The sequence below is a fragment of the Orbicella franksi genome, chromosome 2, assembly GCF_964199315.1.
Source record: "Orbicella franksi chromosome 2, jaOrbFran1.1, whole genome shotgun sequence".
NCBI classification, from domain to species: Eukaryota; Metazoa; Cnidaria; class Anthozoa; order Scleractinia; family Merulinidae; genus Orbicella; species Orbicella franksi.
In genome coordinates, this window is record NC_138146.1 from 35,078,606 (window position 1) to 35,096,422 (window position 17,817).

General features: G+C 40.0%; 1 protein-coding gene across 1 annotated transcript; it reads left to right on the plus strand.

Moving 5' to 3' along the window:
- The first annotated feature begins 387 nt into the window (after positions 1–387).
- Positions 388–13,621, plus strand: LOC145473730 (MYCBP-associated protein-like). The gene is given in 19 exon segments (XM_081455073.1): positions 388–490; positions 2,240–2,308; positions 2,547–2,597; positions 2,752–2,815; positions 3,301–3,383; positions 3,764–3,888; positions 4,502–4,626; positions 5,364–5,427; positions 5,430–5,588; positions 5,725–5,938; positions 6,310–6,477; positions 8,816–8,844; positions 9,431–9,507; positions 9,642–9,727; positions 9,833–9,930; positions 11,683–11,737; positions 12,259–12,323; positions 12,733–12,820; positions 13,209–13,621. Coding segments are annotated over 19 exon segments (1,803 nt in total). The 3' UTR covers positions 13,289–13,621.
- Positions 13,622–17,817: the final 4,196 nt, after the last annotated feature.

The window sequence follows — 17,817 nt, forward strand, 5'->3', positions numbered from 1 at the left end:
AGTGGATACAGAACGCTTCTTCTTTAAATAATTATAGGTTGGATAAACAGAAGAAGATGCGAACTTTTCTCGTAGGAGGTCTTCAATTCAAGTGGACGTTTCGCCCATTCGGTCTTCTTCAACACTAAGAATATCAATACTCGGAATCCGAGTATTGATAGTGAGTATTGATGATTCCGAGTATCGATATTCTTAGTGTTGAAGAAGCCCGAATGGGCGAAACGTCCACTTGAATTAAAGACCTCCTACGAGAAAAGTTCGCATCTTCTTCTGTTTATTCAAACTATATATATATATTAAAGTGAGAGCGTCGAACACACTCTCATAATGTCTGATTACTACAAGTAATAGATGTATAAATTATCATGCTCCCTGTCTTCATCAAAAATGGTGCTTTCTCTTTGCTCTTTGAAGATAAATGAAAATAATGCTCTGACTAACTGGCAGAGACAGATGTTACAAAGAAAGAAACAGCAGCAACACCTTTCTAGTAAGTTCTTGACATAGTGACATACCGGCACATCAGAAACTCTTCCTTACAGCTAATTTGATTTACTAATAAATTTGACAAAAGCATGTGCACATTTTTATCAATTAAAATGAATATTTGAAGAGTTTGAGAGTACGGCTATATATATTGAGCTCAGAATTATATATAATATCATGACTGTACCTGCACGTACTGGTATTCTAGTCTAAGTTGGAGTAAAGTTCAATGTTGTTTGTTGTGGTGGCCTTGGTAAGGGTTAGTGTGCTTGACTTTGAACAGGCCCTTTGCACGATCTGGCCACATGGTACGGAAATAATTATGCTGGGATGCAAGTTACACAGTGGGACTTCCAGAACAAAGAAACTCGTACCAGTCCAGCCCAACTTTCCTTTGTTTTGGAAGTCCCACTGTGCAACTTGCGTCCCAGCATAATTAATTGGGTTCAAGCCCTGGCCGGGGTCAATTCGGATTGTGTTTCTGGGCAAGATACTGTACATGTACTTGACTAGTGCCTCTCTCGACCTAGGTATACCATATAATCCCAGGTTAAAGCCCCCCTGGTTATCAGCCCCCCTGGATAATTAAGCCCTTCTATGTGCTTACAAATGACAAATTTTAAAGCTAAATAGTGTAAACAGGGTAATCATTAATAGGGTAAGGGAGTAATAATGGCTGGTTTGAAGTGTCACGCCATCAAAAATAAAAATCATAACCATACAGTCAATTTAGTCAAGACGCTGGGATATGAAAGATGATTGATATATAAACAACCTCGCCAAGATTGAGGTCTGTGCAGTTTTTCATTCTCCCGTTATTCGGAGAAGTGTTTCACTCAAATTTATAGAGCTTTGTATGAAGTCGCCATGTTTGTGCCCCTCAGAGGGACACAAACATGGCGGCCGTAAAGTAACAGAAACATCTGTCATCGAGTTTTGTCATTGAAACGAAAAGTTATTACTCTAGAGCTCCGAAACATTGAAATTAACACTTTTTATAAAGCAACAACTGTTTAGTTAGCAAAAACTTGAGCAATAACTCATCTTTTTGACTACTCGAGAGCCTTATCGGGTTGCCATTTTAACGTCACACAACGCATAAACTTGGAAATTCAAACGTGCCCTATTTCAAAATGAGGAACCCTGTCGAGCTTAAACGCTGCAAAACGTCAAGTTATTAGAGGGTCTTCCATCTGTTGAAACTAAAACTTCAGAAGGATTAGTAATTTCTCATTTTGGAAAATGATGACGTCACATGAAAAGAGTCAATAGGGTAATAGGGTTATAGCTCTAAAATAATGTACATATAATGATATGTTAGCTTTAATTTGTTCTCAGATACGTTTTATCCCATTGTTCCGAAACATTTTCTTTTATTCTGCTAATATGCCCAACCTCCCCACCCCCCTCCCCCTGGATATAACCCTCCCTGTTTATAAGCCCACCCAAAACCCCTTATGAAGTCATATAAGACCAGGGTTTTTCAACCTGGGATTTTAAAGTATTATAAATGTTTTCCGTGACAAATTGTAGGTTGTACCTGCTGATAGAATGCTAAGGAGTGGGGAGTAGCTTACAGCAGCTTTATTAGTTGATGCTGCCAGGCAAAAACAATAAAGTCTCTCTCCTTTGTTTTCATGTGAATTAAAGTCAGGTTGATACAGCAGACTGTGAAATACATAATTTAATTTTCAACTACATATTTCAGTTAACAGACCAAATTTTTAAACTTGTTTTAAAATGTATTTTCCAGATATTTTTAAGACCTCAACAGATATGTTGGTAATGAACCAAAGTGAAGACTACAGGGAAACGCAAAATAGACAGGTACATGAAAAATAGTTTATACACGTGTATATCTATCAATCTGAGTTGATCGATCATTCAATCGATCATTCAATCGATCAATCAATCAATCAATCGATCCATTGATCCATCAATCCATCAGTCAATTGATGACTCGATCGATCAATCAATCAATCAATTATGATAACCAGTAATCAAGCTGTTTTCTTTGATGTCATTCAAAACAAAAAGAAATAATTTGATTTCCGGGAATTACAGGTATGCCATTGACAGGTCTATCCCATCAATGGACTATGGCAAAGGATGTAAGTATAGTTTTACATTACCGCTTTAGTCCTGATTTGTGACTTCAGTAATGGTTTCAGTCACACTATGTTGTGTAAAACTGGCCATATAGTTAAATACAGTTAATATATTTTTAATGCTCATACTGTACGTATGTGCTAATGATGTTTGTAGATCGTGTTGGCAGTGAGTTCTGGAAACAAGTAGAACAAATAGGAGACGATGAAACAGGGATTAAGTAAGATTAAGTAAGTAAGTATTATTAAACTGATACTAAAATATTTTAGATCTCCCTTTTCACATTGCAGCCATCTCGTTGCAAAGACAGGGAGAACTCATTCATAAGTATCTAGAATAGCGGTTGAATGAAAATTCATATTTTGGTGTTTTTTTTTAATTTCATAGACTGAAGTATGAGAGCTGAATAGCAATTTGTTACATATGATACTAAAAAATTGTCGAAGGTGCATTATCCCAATGTTACTAATAATACTCTTAATTATTATGCTTCTAATATTAACAATATTATTTAATGTAATCGTTGGCTGCCTCTTAGCTGCAATTATCATTTTGCAAATTATTTTAAAATGGTAGGGCCTGTTTTCTACCTAACGTTATCCAAGGTGTTTTTATGGTTCTCTGGTTAAGTTAACTTCATCAATGCAGATTTTATTTCAGTTACATGTGGTAATTGATGGTTTATCACGTTCTGTTTTCTTGAAGTATGACTTTAAAACAGACTGAGCGTGGTTATCCACCAGCAATTGAACACATTGGAAAAGCCATCTATATCAAGAATGAAATGGGTAAGTTTTTAAGGCACAGTTTCATGGTTTGGCAAATAAAGTTACGTTTTCGCTTTCTTACTGGACCATGTGTATTTCAACAAACACAGGCTATAAGTTAGGTAAGCAGAATGACTGATTAGGCTGCACTCTCGTCAACTATCGCGTGGTAGAAATCTCGAGCTCATAATCTACTTGTTAATTCCATTGGCAATACATTCTGTACTGGTTTCCCCCTTCCCCAACCTTAGAAATATGGTTTCTGATGTCTTTTGAGTGTTTTTTTTTTTTTTTTTTTTTTTTCAAATTTCTGACACGATTCGCCATCATTTTCATACGGGACCCTTCCTTTCCCCCACCCGGTGAGGAAGACCTTTAATGGAACATATTTTGTTGTGCAGGCATAGAGTGGTCCAAAACCCACAGGTCTGCTTCAGTGCACTATCCATGGCAAAAATCAACTTATATTCAGGAGAGAAAGAAGCAGCTCCAAACTGTTCTACATGAGCTGGATCCTCATGAGCCGGTAAGAAGAAAACTGATCGTTACAAAAGTGTTCTCTTTGCTGCAAAACATTGTGGTTTTCAATCAAGTCGTTTATCTGAAAACTGAGTTACATGTACGCGTTTTTCATGAAGGCTACAGGTAAACAAATTTTTCCTGCAAATTTTGATGCCGAAGGCTTGCAAACTTGAAAAATTCTCTGCTTGACTTGTTCTGTAGTTTCATGGAGTAGTGGAGATTTGATTATAGATATCTAGACTTGCTAACACTAACCAGACACGTTAACCAGTTCCAAGCTGTAAACCAAGGACATAAGTTTAGTCAATCTAACTTATGCTATATCTTCTCAATGTTTAAATTTTTCTTGACATCGAAGAAAACAGCAAAATAGTAAGTTTAATTAACTAAAGGCAGAAATGACGCGCAACAAAAATTATTAACGATGTCCAAGATTTAGGAAGAATTAAGATTGCGAACAACGAACTTTAGAAACTGTGGCCGAACTCCTCAGTGTCCCAAATTGTGTTGTGACACTGCTGAGGTGCTTTTTGTAGTCGTCACGCTTTCCTCTCCCTTGTGGAGAAGGAAAGATTGCATGACAGGCGCATAGTAAAGTCTTGTTTTCTCTTGATCAGTACATTGATGAGCTCGAGGTGATAGGAACAAACCAGCCTCAACATTCATCCAAGTTTGATATGATGTCGGTCGTACAAGAAGAGGAAGAGGAGAGTGAAATTTTAGAAGAAACCACGAGTGAAAGGTCAGCATCCAAAATGTCCTCACTCCGTTTCATTCGTTTTCTGTTACTTTACTTGGCATTGTTTATTTAGACTTGATTTCCGCCGCTCTCTTGGGTCCGGTCGTGTTCCTCTCAAATTTGGGGGTGAGCGTGGACTCATTTCCCGAAACAGCGGCTGGTTAAATCCATCCTGGTGTTTGCTTGGATTCTTCTTCTGTTAAGACATCACCGCAGTTATAGTAAGCAAAATTAGCGAGTCATTATGACTGGGAATCAAAAGTGGCTGAAAATGCACCTAGGTATCGAGATATTGGAGACAGAAGTTTGAAAATCAGAAACTCGCGTGTTTTCTAACGTATAAAAAAACTGCTAGGTAGAAATTTTAACCTTCTTAAATCAGAGGACGCTTTTGAATCGCTTTCATGGAGTATTTTATTTCTGTACGCAATACAGATTTCACTCTTTCATTTACCGCCACAAAACTCATGAATTTTTTGCGTGATTTTTAGTGACTTTGCTCGTGCATACAGTGTACAGTGTATATCACCTATAAGTGAAGTCAAACCACCCATTAGACAAAACTTCCCTGGGATATTTATATGGAATAAGCCTTGTTTGAAGATACGTTGTACAACCAGTGTTTTTCCATATTCTTGAGGGAGCGTCTTCGCCGTCTTGTCCAGGGCGTTCTGTCTAGGGGACGCTTTGACCGGTTCCCTTGAACATTGCCACTGTTTGTTTGGTCTGTCCATTTCCAGGGATCCTCTAGCAAACATTGCTGATGTTGTACCTCAGCCCATATTTGGACCGTCGTTATCCATTTTGGTGGGCAAACGGCTCAGTGGAGCGGACAGAGGACTGCGGTCAGTGGACAAGTAGGCGTGGCTTGCCGCGTGATATTTGACGCCAATGTGGGAGATAGGGTCACCTCCCATTTGGATATATGCAACGATGGAACAACGGCTATATACTTTTCCTGGAAGGTATTTTATGACTTTAGCCTTTTTTTTTCGGTGTTGAAATTGCCGTTGTTGTTTTGAACGTATATTCGAGGCGTTTGAAATGTGATGAAGTGCTATCTCGAATATTTGTACACTAACTCTATTCTTTACCCAACAGAAAATACCTCGGCTCAACGTGCTGTGTACAAAGCTCGCAGGCCAAACTCAAAGGTTTTACTTTGACACTAAGAGCGGGGTGATTCTGCCAGGGGATACTTTGAAGTTCCCATTCGTATTTAAATCCCCCAATGCTGGGATCTTCACAGAGACGTGGGAGCTTATGACTAGGCCTACATTGTGTGGTGGCGTCCCAATAAGAATCACTCTGAGAGGTAATGAGCTTTGTCTTGAGTAAGTTTGCGGGTCATTTCTTTTGAAGTTTTTCCCCTTTATTTCGCACTCAGTATCATTTCCCTTGGATTAGCCCTCCAGTCATAGAATTGTAGAGCTGTAGAATTGTTGGAATTGTAGAATTATTGTATCATTGCTGTACATATTTCTGTTTTTCTTAAACGTTTGGCTAGATACACGACCCTACAAGCACACCTATTTCTTTTAACCAAGTCGTGTTTTAATAAAGAATTACTGTTGTTGTCATTTGCTATCGCTTATTTGGAACTCCCGCTATTTCGAGCTGTTTTTTGTTTCCCCTGAGATTTCGAAATGGCAGTGTTCAGCTGTGTTTATAAACATGTTTGTTTAGGCGTAGCAGTGGAGGATGGCATCTGCAAAGAGGCCAGACAACAGATCGAACAGGAGCTAGCTCACAGAGAGGCCGTGGAAACTGCAGCTAGACTTCTGGATGAGATCCTTGAAGGCGTTCGAACTCCCGACAGGCCCAGATCCCCTGTGGATGCTTATATCACGGCGAGTGGTGTCATTCAGGTGACTGGGGATAGCGGTGGAGCGCATGACTTCCAATGTATTTCGAGCTTTTCTTGCAAGTACCCGAATTTTGAGCTGGGGCATTGACACTGCGAGTTAAATCAGCCTGGTCTAATTGATTTGTTCTTAGTGTACAGTGTAGGGTGACCAGTTTTAGAGCAGTGCACGCTTTTAGACCGAGAATAGCTGGCCCTGAAGTGTCTGTGACGTAGAAAATGCAGTTAATCTTCTTCTCTTTGTACTTGCAAGGGATGTTTATAGTGCCAAGCTGCTTGATTACAGAGCCACCATATGCTGAAAGGACGGCTTCATTCTTTTCCAGTGCTTCTGGTTTGGGGTTTTCTTCGTCGTCAAACTTCTCTGGGGCGATTATGCGAAGTAGCCTGATAGGCAGAACATTGCTCTGTGCACCTGTGTCTACCTTGCACTGGAGATTAATTTTCCGCTTCTTTTCTGGCTGAGTTATCTCAAGTGTTGGAAAGCCTTCATCGCGTGTGTCGTGTGTCGAATGTTGCGTGTCTTCTATGGTGTTAACCTCGATGGTACTGATTGTCAGAATTTCATCATTTTCCTCGTCGCCCCTATCCTCAATCGTGTGAATAACTTTTTTGAAGGCCGGTTTTCTTCCTTGGTTAAGTTGTCTCCGTTTGCTGGATCGGCAGACAGATTGCCAATGATTAGCTTTGCCGCATTTTCGACATAATGTACCGTTGGCTGGACATTTGTTCCTCGGGTGTTGTTTTCCGCAGTTGTTACAGGATTCCCTTTCTTGTTCCTTATAAATGGCATCTATACTTCTACCCTCTTGATGGCTTTCGCTACTTCCTGCCAGTGTCTTCATGTGTTTACTTGTCGCTTCGTAGCTTCTTGCAGTCTCAATAGCGGCTGCAAGCGTCAATGATTTGTCTCGGCTTATGAGAGACTTCTGGAAATCGAGATTTCTTGACCCCCAAATGAGCTGATCCAAAACTCTGTCTTCGACTTCGGCATTGTCGCGAAATTGACATTTTGCTGCTAGATTTTTTAATCTTGAGATAAAATCATCCACTGGCTCACCTTGTTCTTGTCGCATTCCTTGTAGTGTGTATCTGTGAATTCGATGACTCGTCTTCGGTTCCAATTGATTCTCGAACCGTTCGAAAATAATGGCAGGCTTTTTCCTGTCTTCCTCCTTTGTGAATGTCCAACTGTTGTATAAATCCAGGCCTTTTTCACCCGACCAGAGCAAAATATAGCTCACTTTTTCTTCGTCATCGGCGTCTTTGAGAACGCTTGAGAACATAAGCTAACATTTTTGTTTGATCTTGCGAATGCAGTTATCGGATCAGGAGCGTCCCAGTTCATCTGAGGCGACGCAAAAGACGTTGCTGTTGCCATAATTCGCTTCTGCTGTCCTCTCTTGATTTAACTCTAGAAATTATTCTTGTAAAACGCTGCCACCATGTAGTGTGTTGTCGAATAGGTTTATTCTGCTTGTTCATACACACCGCGTGGATGTGTGTGCTTTCTACATTTACATAATGTGCTATCCTACTTAAATATGCGTACACAAAATATAATATACAATAGGTGCTAATTCTCACGTGCCAATATGTTACACTCGCTTGTTGTACTTTTATACCCTAGAGGTAAAGTGAACCGTGTCATTTTATTGACTTAGAGTAACATGAGCGTGTTTTAACACGCTTACCACATGTTACAAAAGACGTTTTTGTGCAAACTGTTTTTTTTTCTCTCGTGCGTTTTCGACTGAGATTCGATAGCCGTTCATCCCACTGATCATTCTTTCCTCTCTTTCAACCCTCTCTCTACTGCAGTTCTTTCATTATTTTTCCCCGTCAATTTTTACTATAATTTAAGATTCCATCATTTTGTCTTTAAAATTTGTGTGCCACTATATCCTTAAATTAGGATCCAACACAGGTTATTCAGAGGTGACTGTTTAGAAATGTGGGTGTTTGTGGATAGCAAATTGGGCTTGAGATTTCCAGTAGTTATCCAACGCTTTTGAGTGATGGAATATCCCACTTGTATTTTCTCGGTGTTGACACGAGGCTGTCAAAAGCGTTGCATACACTGAAGCTACAGTACCAAGCCATAGAAGAAGCAGTGGCCATCACAGTCAATGCGACTTACCCGCAGCACACGATGGAAAGGTGTAACCGTCTGGTAAAAGCGACTTTCCTGTGTTCTGATTGGCTGTATTTTCTATGCCATGCTATAAATCTTGGTAAACGTAACTTTCATATTTGTATTATTTTAAAAAAGAAGTTTATCAGTAACGGCAAAATAATCACGAGCTTGTTTATTAATGTTTTGGGAAGAGGAGATATTTGGAAGAGCAAACCAAGGGGTAAGAACTTTTTGTTGCAACAGATAGTTGTACATGTCATAAGAAACAGTGTCGATGTTTTAAATCAAACTAATTTGGATATAATGCATTTGGGAAATCCATTCAAAACTGTCAGCTGCAGGGCTGAGACGAAAAACTACATACATAGCTGTTCACATCTTAGCTTACCTTATCAAGTGTAGACCAAATGACCAAAGCATTCCAGACTCTTTCTGACGTGGTACAACTAAATACTGTACATATGATTGTGAATCGCTTTCTTATGCGAGTTTCTGTGTCCACATGGGTTAGCGTGCAATCGAGCGGTCCGGGCTCGAGCCCTGACTGAGGTCATTTTGTTATGTTATTGGGCAAGACACTTTACTCTCATAGATTCTCTCTCCACCTGAGGGGTAAAAGTGACAGCAGCCTGTTTTTACTATGGGAGACACTGCAATGGACTAGCATTCCATATTCCTTGTGCATAACTCGCTTCCTACCACAGAGACCGAGACTACCGCCGGGCGGATGGGCAGCTGTGCTGGAATACAGAGGCTATGACCCGCCAAATAAACCATTTTGATCTCATTGTGGTCCATCTTTTCAGATGTATTTCCAGGATGAGGTGGTTCAAGAACTGAAGCAGATTTACGCACAGCTCGAAAAGGACGAGGATTGGGACTTGTAGCTAAAGTCCCTTCAACAGGTAACCCAGGTTATTGTACGAGAAAGGAATCCACTCCACAGGGTAACCCACGGTTATCCTGATTAAACTCATTTCCCTCGTTTCTATTACATCGTTTCTATTACATCAGCAGGTTTCACTGTAACTCAATATCAAGGACCGTCGCTGATTTATTTTCTATTAATCCGAGCGAATGCTACTTCTTGTTTAAAAGCCTCAGTAGGCTCTTCCGCTAGATGTAAGACCTGGTAACTACTTGGTACTACTTTGTACTTATATTTTATTGTTTTCTTTGCTTTTTTAAAATGTTTTAAAACAAATCAGTAGAAAAACGGCTACGTAAAGGAACAACTTCTGAAACGAAAGCGGACAGCAGAAAGGAAGACAAGAAAGACAAGACAGGAGGCAAGATTCCTGAATCTGTAAGTTCGTGTCAGCATGTGGGATCATTGTAGAGCCTCTCTTATAACATTTCATATTACGTTTTATATATGTGCAACAAGGGGTGGCAGACATAACGGCTTTTACTATACGCTAAAGAGATAACGCTTGCTTTCTTTGTTCTGGTTGTTCATTGCCATGCATTCAGGCTTGGTGTTGGACTACGAGTTTGAGCTCACGTTTGAGGCCTGGTCAGGCGACTTGTGTTGTACGTAGTGGTCTTGGGGAAGACACTTTACTTTCAAAGTACCTCTCTCCACCCAGGTGTACAGGACCTGAGAAAATTGCTAGGGAGTAATCTGCGATGGATAGAATCCCTTCCAGTGAGAGAACTAATACCTCTAATTGCTTTCCGTTACCGGGGAAGTTCTATCTTTGATAATCGTTTTATTCTCATCTATTTGATGAGACCAGGCCCCAGTTGTTCGAAAGGTGGATAACGCTATCCACCGGATAAATCGCTATCCAGTGGATAAGTGTTGACAAAACAAACCACGCTATCCGCTGGATAGTGATTTATCCAGTGGATAATGTTATCCACCTTGGCCAGATGTATAAGCTGGACCAAAGTTACGATTTTCAAAAATTAAACAAAGTTCATGGAAGGTGTAAGTTCTGCTGGCATCTTCATTTTAACTAAGACAATTGTGGCTTTCAGAGTCCAGAACCTCTTCAAGATTGTTATTACGTACCAGATCATGACCTGTCTGTTAGTAATACCTAACTTAATCGTATTACCCTATCCAAACTTACGTGTTACCCTATCCAAACTTACGTATTACCCTGTCCAAACTTGCGTATTACCCTGTCCCAACTTACGTATTACCCTATCCAAACTTACGTACTTTCCTATCCAAACGGCTACCAGTACACAAAACTAGACCTCAAGCATTAAATCGAGCAATGCGAGCAAAGCTAGAGTCACAAGACCGAGCTGAACAGGGAGACAAAACAAAGATTTTGCACATCGAATTCTTAAGATGAGGTCGTGGCGTGTTCGATTTTCCAAAAATGTTTCTGCAAGGTTGAGTTAACACTCCCTGGTAGATATATTTTAGAACACGCAAATTTATTTACTCTTGAAGTGGGTAGCATGCTTCATAGCACATCCGCTTCTCTCAAGTTTATACCGTTTGTAATCCGTCTTGATCTTTCTTAGTCGTAATCATCTTTGTGTTTTTTTTCGGTTAACTATTTCAGTCGTACATGTACCTCTTCAATACGGACACCAAAATCTCTTAGCTGTGTGTCTGTATAATAAAGGTGTCTATCTTATGTCTGTATGATGAAGGTAGCTATCTTGTAGAGGAAGAGACTATAGGAATATACTACTCACTCTTGCACCAGATGAGTTGTCCGTAATATAGAGGTTTAGCTGTATAGAGAGGTTTAGCTGAACTTCTTTCGCGCTTTTCTACGTTCTTTTTACATCTACATGCTGTTATGTTAAGTTGTCCTCAGCCGGTCCAGGTTCTCGCATTGTGGTCGAGAGAGGGGGTGGCGGGGGGCGGTGTGGGGGGGGGGTGGTTAGTGAAAAGCGAACGAAGCGAGTGCAAGAATGAGGGGACATCGGGAAAAACGCCCTTTTCGCACCAAAACCCTCGCCTTTTTTGCACTCGTTCTTCCTGCCGGCTCCCAGTGTCCTTAAGTTTGTTCGTGATATAGCTCTTTAAGAAGCGATTATCTCAAACGCACGTATTGGTTGCGTATCTCATTTGTTGCTTCTTTGTTAGCATCGTCCAAATTCCACTCAGCGGTCGAAGTTATCAGCAAAAAAGTCTGGAAGAGGTCTGTAGTAATGTTCATTGGAAAAATGTATTGTCTACCTAGTATGACTTAGTTCAGAGGTAATCAGTTCCGGCAGAAAAAACGCCGTTTCCAGTATAGTAGAGCAAAAGTCAGTCTCATTCTTGTTTAAGGGTTAATTTTCCTATTCTACTTCAAGAGGAAGAATTTTAATGGCCACCTACATAGCATTAAATTTTTCTTGAAGTCTCCCGACCAGAAAAAGTGTCAGTTTTAATACAAGTGTATCAAAATGAAATATAAGCGTTTGACAACAACAAAACCAAAACAAAACCAAAATGAAAGATGTCTTGAGAAGTCAATGGGCCTTTTGCATGAGCTGCCCATATTTTACAAACTCCGTCATGCCAGATGACAAAAGAATACAACAGCCTTCAAGACAAACCGAGTGCAACCAGTGAAGCTTGAGTTTTCTTTGCTTTTGATGTGCCTCTCCCTTTTATTCTCGCTAGTGTGGGTCGATACAATTCCCGCACGCTACTCACGGCCAATCCTCTTTCTAGGTACCACTACACCTTCCTCTCAGTCTAAATCAGCCCTCAGTGAAACTGCAGCGGACAGGACTGGGGTAAGATCATGTTCATTTTTACCAAATATACTGAAAGTTGCAGAATGCTAGAACGTATTATTATTATTACAATATCTTGCGATCGCACCACCCTAGTTCTGCAAGTGACGATTTGGTGAGCTTACAAACATGCACGTTCTCAACCTATTTGCTAGCACTTAATATCTGTAAATAGTTTGTCACATCAAATGCAAGGCAAGGTAGAGAGCACAGCAAAGCCTTCTTAATGTGACTAATTCTGAAATTTATGAAGTTTACTTCCCATAATCATTTAGCGTTATTCCCTTACCATGTCGTATCTGGAATCTTCTTTGTGTTTCGGGCCGGGCAAACTAAGGGGTGACCCGTAGGTACAAAAGCGTCCTTGTTTCCTTAAATAATTTTTGTTTTCTTCAGTAATCTTTTTCAGACTCCGGTTAGTGTAGATGGTTTAGCAGTGGATAATGCTGCTGACCCTGTTTTAGAAGCAAAATACAGAGACAAGCTCTTTACGCAGATATGAAGCTTTCTTGATATGGACAAATGAGTGAATGAAAAGTGTCAGCAGTTCCTTGGTTTTCCTTGACATTTTCCTGACATTTTACGTTTAAATTTGACTCTAACGATCCACCTCCAACTAGATTTTGAAAACCTCCTAATTATCATGCGTGTTAATGGGTATTCAACATTACGAAACCTGGTTGGAAGAACGAACAGAGTTTGTGCATGACAGTCCAAATACTTAAGCAGTGGTAAAATGGACCGTATGACTAGGATGATCAATCATGTCTTCAAAAGTGACCGTATACTTATGCTGAAAAGTTTGATTTGATTTATGACAGTGTCAGTTTAAAAAATGTTGTTAGAAATGTGCATTAAGATATTTGTATTTGTTGTTTGTTCAGGCTTATGCCCTTGTAGGGGATACATTTGACAGAATGGACATTGTTTTTGATAACATTAAAACTGCGGTGTTATCAGAGTAGAGCTTTTGCTGCCCAATTACTTAGAACGAACTGTATTTATATCAACTCTTGTTACAGCAGAATTAAATATGGTGTTGTTTACTCGATGAAATGTCTTCTTGTATGTGTTACAAATGAGCTTATCATGCTCAGATTCCTTCTTGGTTAGTCTCTGACAGCTAACCCTAACGCGCGAAATGAAACCACTTGAAGCTAAGAAACTACTCCACGCTGAGCACCTAGACCAAATAGAATAGAGTGGGGTTCAGACGAAGAGAGATGACAGCGTAAGGTTCGAGTCCCGGAGTGCCCCCTTCGAATAAGCGCCCCTCCTATCGGCCAAATAAGCGCCCCCCTCCCCTCCCCCCATTTTGTGGACGAGTAATGAGACGACAAAGGATGTATAGTTTTCGTAATGTAAAGTTAGATTTGTACATTGTTTCAGTTTGTGAACACGTTTAGTGAGCACGTTGAACACGTTAAGTACTTACGGTGAAGCGATTTAAACTTTAGGATTAGCTTTTTATGTCGATAAACAGCTTATGGTGTTGTTTACGCCCAGATGATGTATTCAAAAAATGATCATGTCAGGCTACGATTTGGGAAAAATTGCAGAAGAGAATTTTAGCCATAAATATTGCGCATGCCTTCATGGTGAAACTAAGAAAATAAGACCTTTAGCACTTATTGTCAAACGGCACCGATCGATGTTTAAGCGACCTTTTGGCAAAAATGAATTGATAATCCTTGAGGGGTTAGAGAAATACGTGGAGGGCGAAGGAGAGGAAAGATTTTTCAAGGCGCTTAGTAAAATGATTACTGAAGAAGGGCTGCTCATGGAACCGAAACTTTCCCTTGGAAAAAGGTATGCATCTAAGTTATAACTTAAATTTTATGAATCATCTTTGAACTCTTCAGGGCTGCTCTTTTTGATGCATTGATGCACTGCAGAGAAATACGCACTACTACCACGGTAACTGTTAACTAACGAGCAATAAAAGTAAAAATAGACGTCAGAAAAAGATGGCAGGTTTCTAGGGGAACTTAAGGAAGCTTAGGTATATCGTTGAATAGTGATCTATCAGATTAAGCCCAAGTCTCGTTTTCTTAAACCTTTGGTGTAGATATCTCGGGAGCAATGGAAGTAACAGTCAAGCTGCATGAAGACCTGGGTGACCTTGGGCTCGGCAAATTAAGCCAGAAATACATAACAGTTCCAGATATCCGCGGATTGTTGGCTAACACAGCCCTGGATGTCAAGAAAATGGAGCCTTATGATGAAGATCAACTGCTACTCATTACATCTGTGATTTACAGCGAAACGTTTGAGGTGACAGGAGGGAGAAAACAAGAGGTATTTACTCTACAAAGGCATGGAATGAGAAAATTATTGATCACTTTTTTTGACAAAGATGTGGATGTTCTGTCTTCTTTTCTTAATTTGGGACTATCTAACAAGGTCAATAGTCGAGTATAATGTACTTAAAGGCACTGACTTGAAATGTTTAAGATCTACATTTCAAAACTTTAAGCCCCATAATGCAAAAGGGTCATATTTCGAAGGGTTTTTGGGTATGGTCCTCTAGACTAAGGACCTTTCGTTTCCCACTTCATATTAGCAGCAGGTTGTTTTTTTTCTGTCTTTTCTTAGACCGTTTGTTTACTGCCAAATAAGCAAGACTTCAATGAAACTTCAAGTGATATACCTTTATAAAATGACTCAGCCCCAAGGCTGAGTCGAGGCCGTCAATGTCCACCTCAGGGAACATTGAAGGTCGAGGGGAAACAAAACTCACTGTTTCTCGCAGGGCCAGTCAATAAGTGTATTGTTATACCTCCCAACTCAAAACTGTGAAAAAAAATTATTCGCCTGTCGCAGACTGGCACACAAATTTACCAGGGTTTCAAGGTGCTCAACCTGATCACGTGCGATCGAGTCGAAGATTAAAGTTGCTGTTTCCCTAGGGAGTCAGTGTTTTGACTCATGGCACGTTCTCCTCCAATTAAAAAACGTATCTGAGTTAAGAGGTATAACAAGTATATTTGTTTTTTAACGCCGAGTTCTGGAGAAGCTGAATCGTTCGTGAGCACTTGTATCTGCTAGGAGAGTCTAAAAGAGGCATAATGTCTGCATATCAACACTGGCATATGTGTTTGCGTCAAGGATTGGGGAAGGGTCCATCATTAAAAGCTTTCACCACTGAATTAAGAGGTGGTGAACCTGCTGAATACTACGGTGTCTATCACTATCGATAAATGATGATCGTTCCCTAGCCTCAACATATTGTCCACTTGATTTGCAGCGGGAAGGTAACGTATTCGTAGGGCCTTTGCCGTTGTCCACCAACATCGTGTATGGGAGCGCAGGTTTTAAGACGACACAAACTCCCCCAGAGGGGGCGGAGAGGAATATTACAGGACCACTGCTCTTCAAATGGTGCCGTGTTGACTACAGCAACAAAAAAAACAATCGACTGGAGATTCCCAAAGAAGAATATATCGGCAAAACTCTGTATGGCGGTAGAAAGGGAGAATCCCCATCCAAAGCGGAAGGTGGCGAGTATTATGACACCATTGTAAACTGTAATTTGGACGAGATTGATTTCCAAGGTGAGATTAGCATATGTATAATTAAACGGACGACTTCAATGACGCATCATCTGTCAGTCATCATCATTTAGTCGTTAAATTTAGCGCTACCAGAGAAGAAACGCCATTTCCAAAATTAATATGCCTTTATTTGTCTCCTGCAAATGCCTTCTTCTAGTTTTAAGAGAAGTAGCGTGCAGTGCATCACTAAACAATGCCTTGACTAATGAATTCCCTGTTTGAAGCATTTGGCAGTTGAATTGATTTAATTATTTCTCCAGTCAATACACAGCTTCAATGTTTTAGTACAACAGCAACAAATTTACGTGAATTACATCAAGCTGGCATTTAATGATGTTACTCAGTACCAAAACAATGACTACCACATGCTGACGCTGATAATAGTCAATCTAAGAGTATTTGTGTCAGAGTTTTGTACATAATGTTTCCAGCCAAGGTAGTTTTTCCATATCTCTATACTCAGAGTATGCAGTGGAAGATGTGATAAAACTGCGAGCTATAGAGAAAGAACTACTGTTACCTGGAATGGACAGGGCACAACGCAAAGCTCGAATCAGCAAGTATCTACACTGGGTGAGTGAAAAAACAAGTAACCTTTAGAAGCTTTTGGTTTGTTATATTCTGTCTATCTGTCCATTTCCTTCTGCGGGCAAACAAGCCATTCCCAATGTCTTGTTGCTTGCTCTTCATATTTTTGAGGAAGTTCCAGAGAAACCTTCTTGAGGCTTCAAACTCTAAGTTTAGCTGAAAGAGAAAATTCCAAAAAGAGATGTTGAGTTATCTTCCTAGACTCAGCTTGAGTATGACAAGAAAGCTTCTGTTGACCGAATTTTTATGGTTTCAAATAACTATCTTGTTATTCAACAAGTAATCCCTCACTGCTTATACAAATAACCCTTTTCAACAGTTTGAACGGTCACTGAGCACAGACCAACACAAGTTGACGCTTGACGAACTGTTAATAAAAGAATATTGTGAATATTCCTTGGGCCGAGGATTCCACCATGTTGGATCTGACTTCTCTCTCAAAGGAAGACGTTCAGAGTTATGGAATCGTCTTCAGTGCACTTGATAGTAAGAATACAAGATTCATTTATTAAACTAATGCATCTACAGTGTCGTTTCCCTCCACTTTGTCGAACACTGTAATTTTGCCCCTGATTTGTCGATGTACCCAATTTTTTTAAAGCAACTTCCGCTTCCCTTCGAGCTTCCAAAAATCATGATAACACTGTACTTTTTTAGTCGATCCTTAACTGAATCATTGTTTTGTATTTTCGGGTAGCTAAAGACGCTTGACTCTCACGTACATCGCCCCTAACTACCTAGGAACATAAATGGGTACTGGCAAATGAATCTACGATGGATTAGCTCCTAATCATTGGGGAGTATCGATACTTCAAGCACTAATGATTCATCTGACTTCTCTTCTACCCTCTAAATTGGAACGGACTCGAACCTTTTTATACCACTGACAAAAATCACAAAATAATGTCAGTGCAAGCCCTAGTCGCACGCCTCGTGGAGATTAAAGGAAAACGAAGCTCTAACTATGCGTTTTGTTTCTTTTTGAATTAAAGGAAAGAGGAATCTCCCAGATATTCATGGTTGAAAATTTTTTTACTCAACAGCTTTGTCTGACGAAAAGTGGATTGAACTGGAGAGGACTATGGATTGCGCATGCCCTGAATGATGGCCCTGTGGACGTGGTTTTATGAGTTCCCTCTTGGAGTTATGAGGCCCTTACCTAGCTATTTCTCTTAGAGCATTGTTTTGGCAAACTAAATATAATTTTAGATCAGTTATCTAAAATATCGTCATGGTAAATATTTAAAATTGATGAGATATTAAAAGCCACTGGCTGTAAATATGGAGAATCCGGCGACAGGGCTGAAAATTCGAATTCTCCACTATTTCGTCGAAAAAGACCTTTTTGGAGA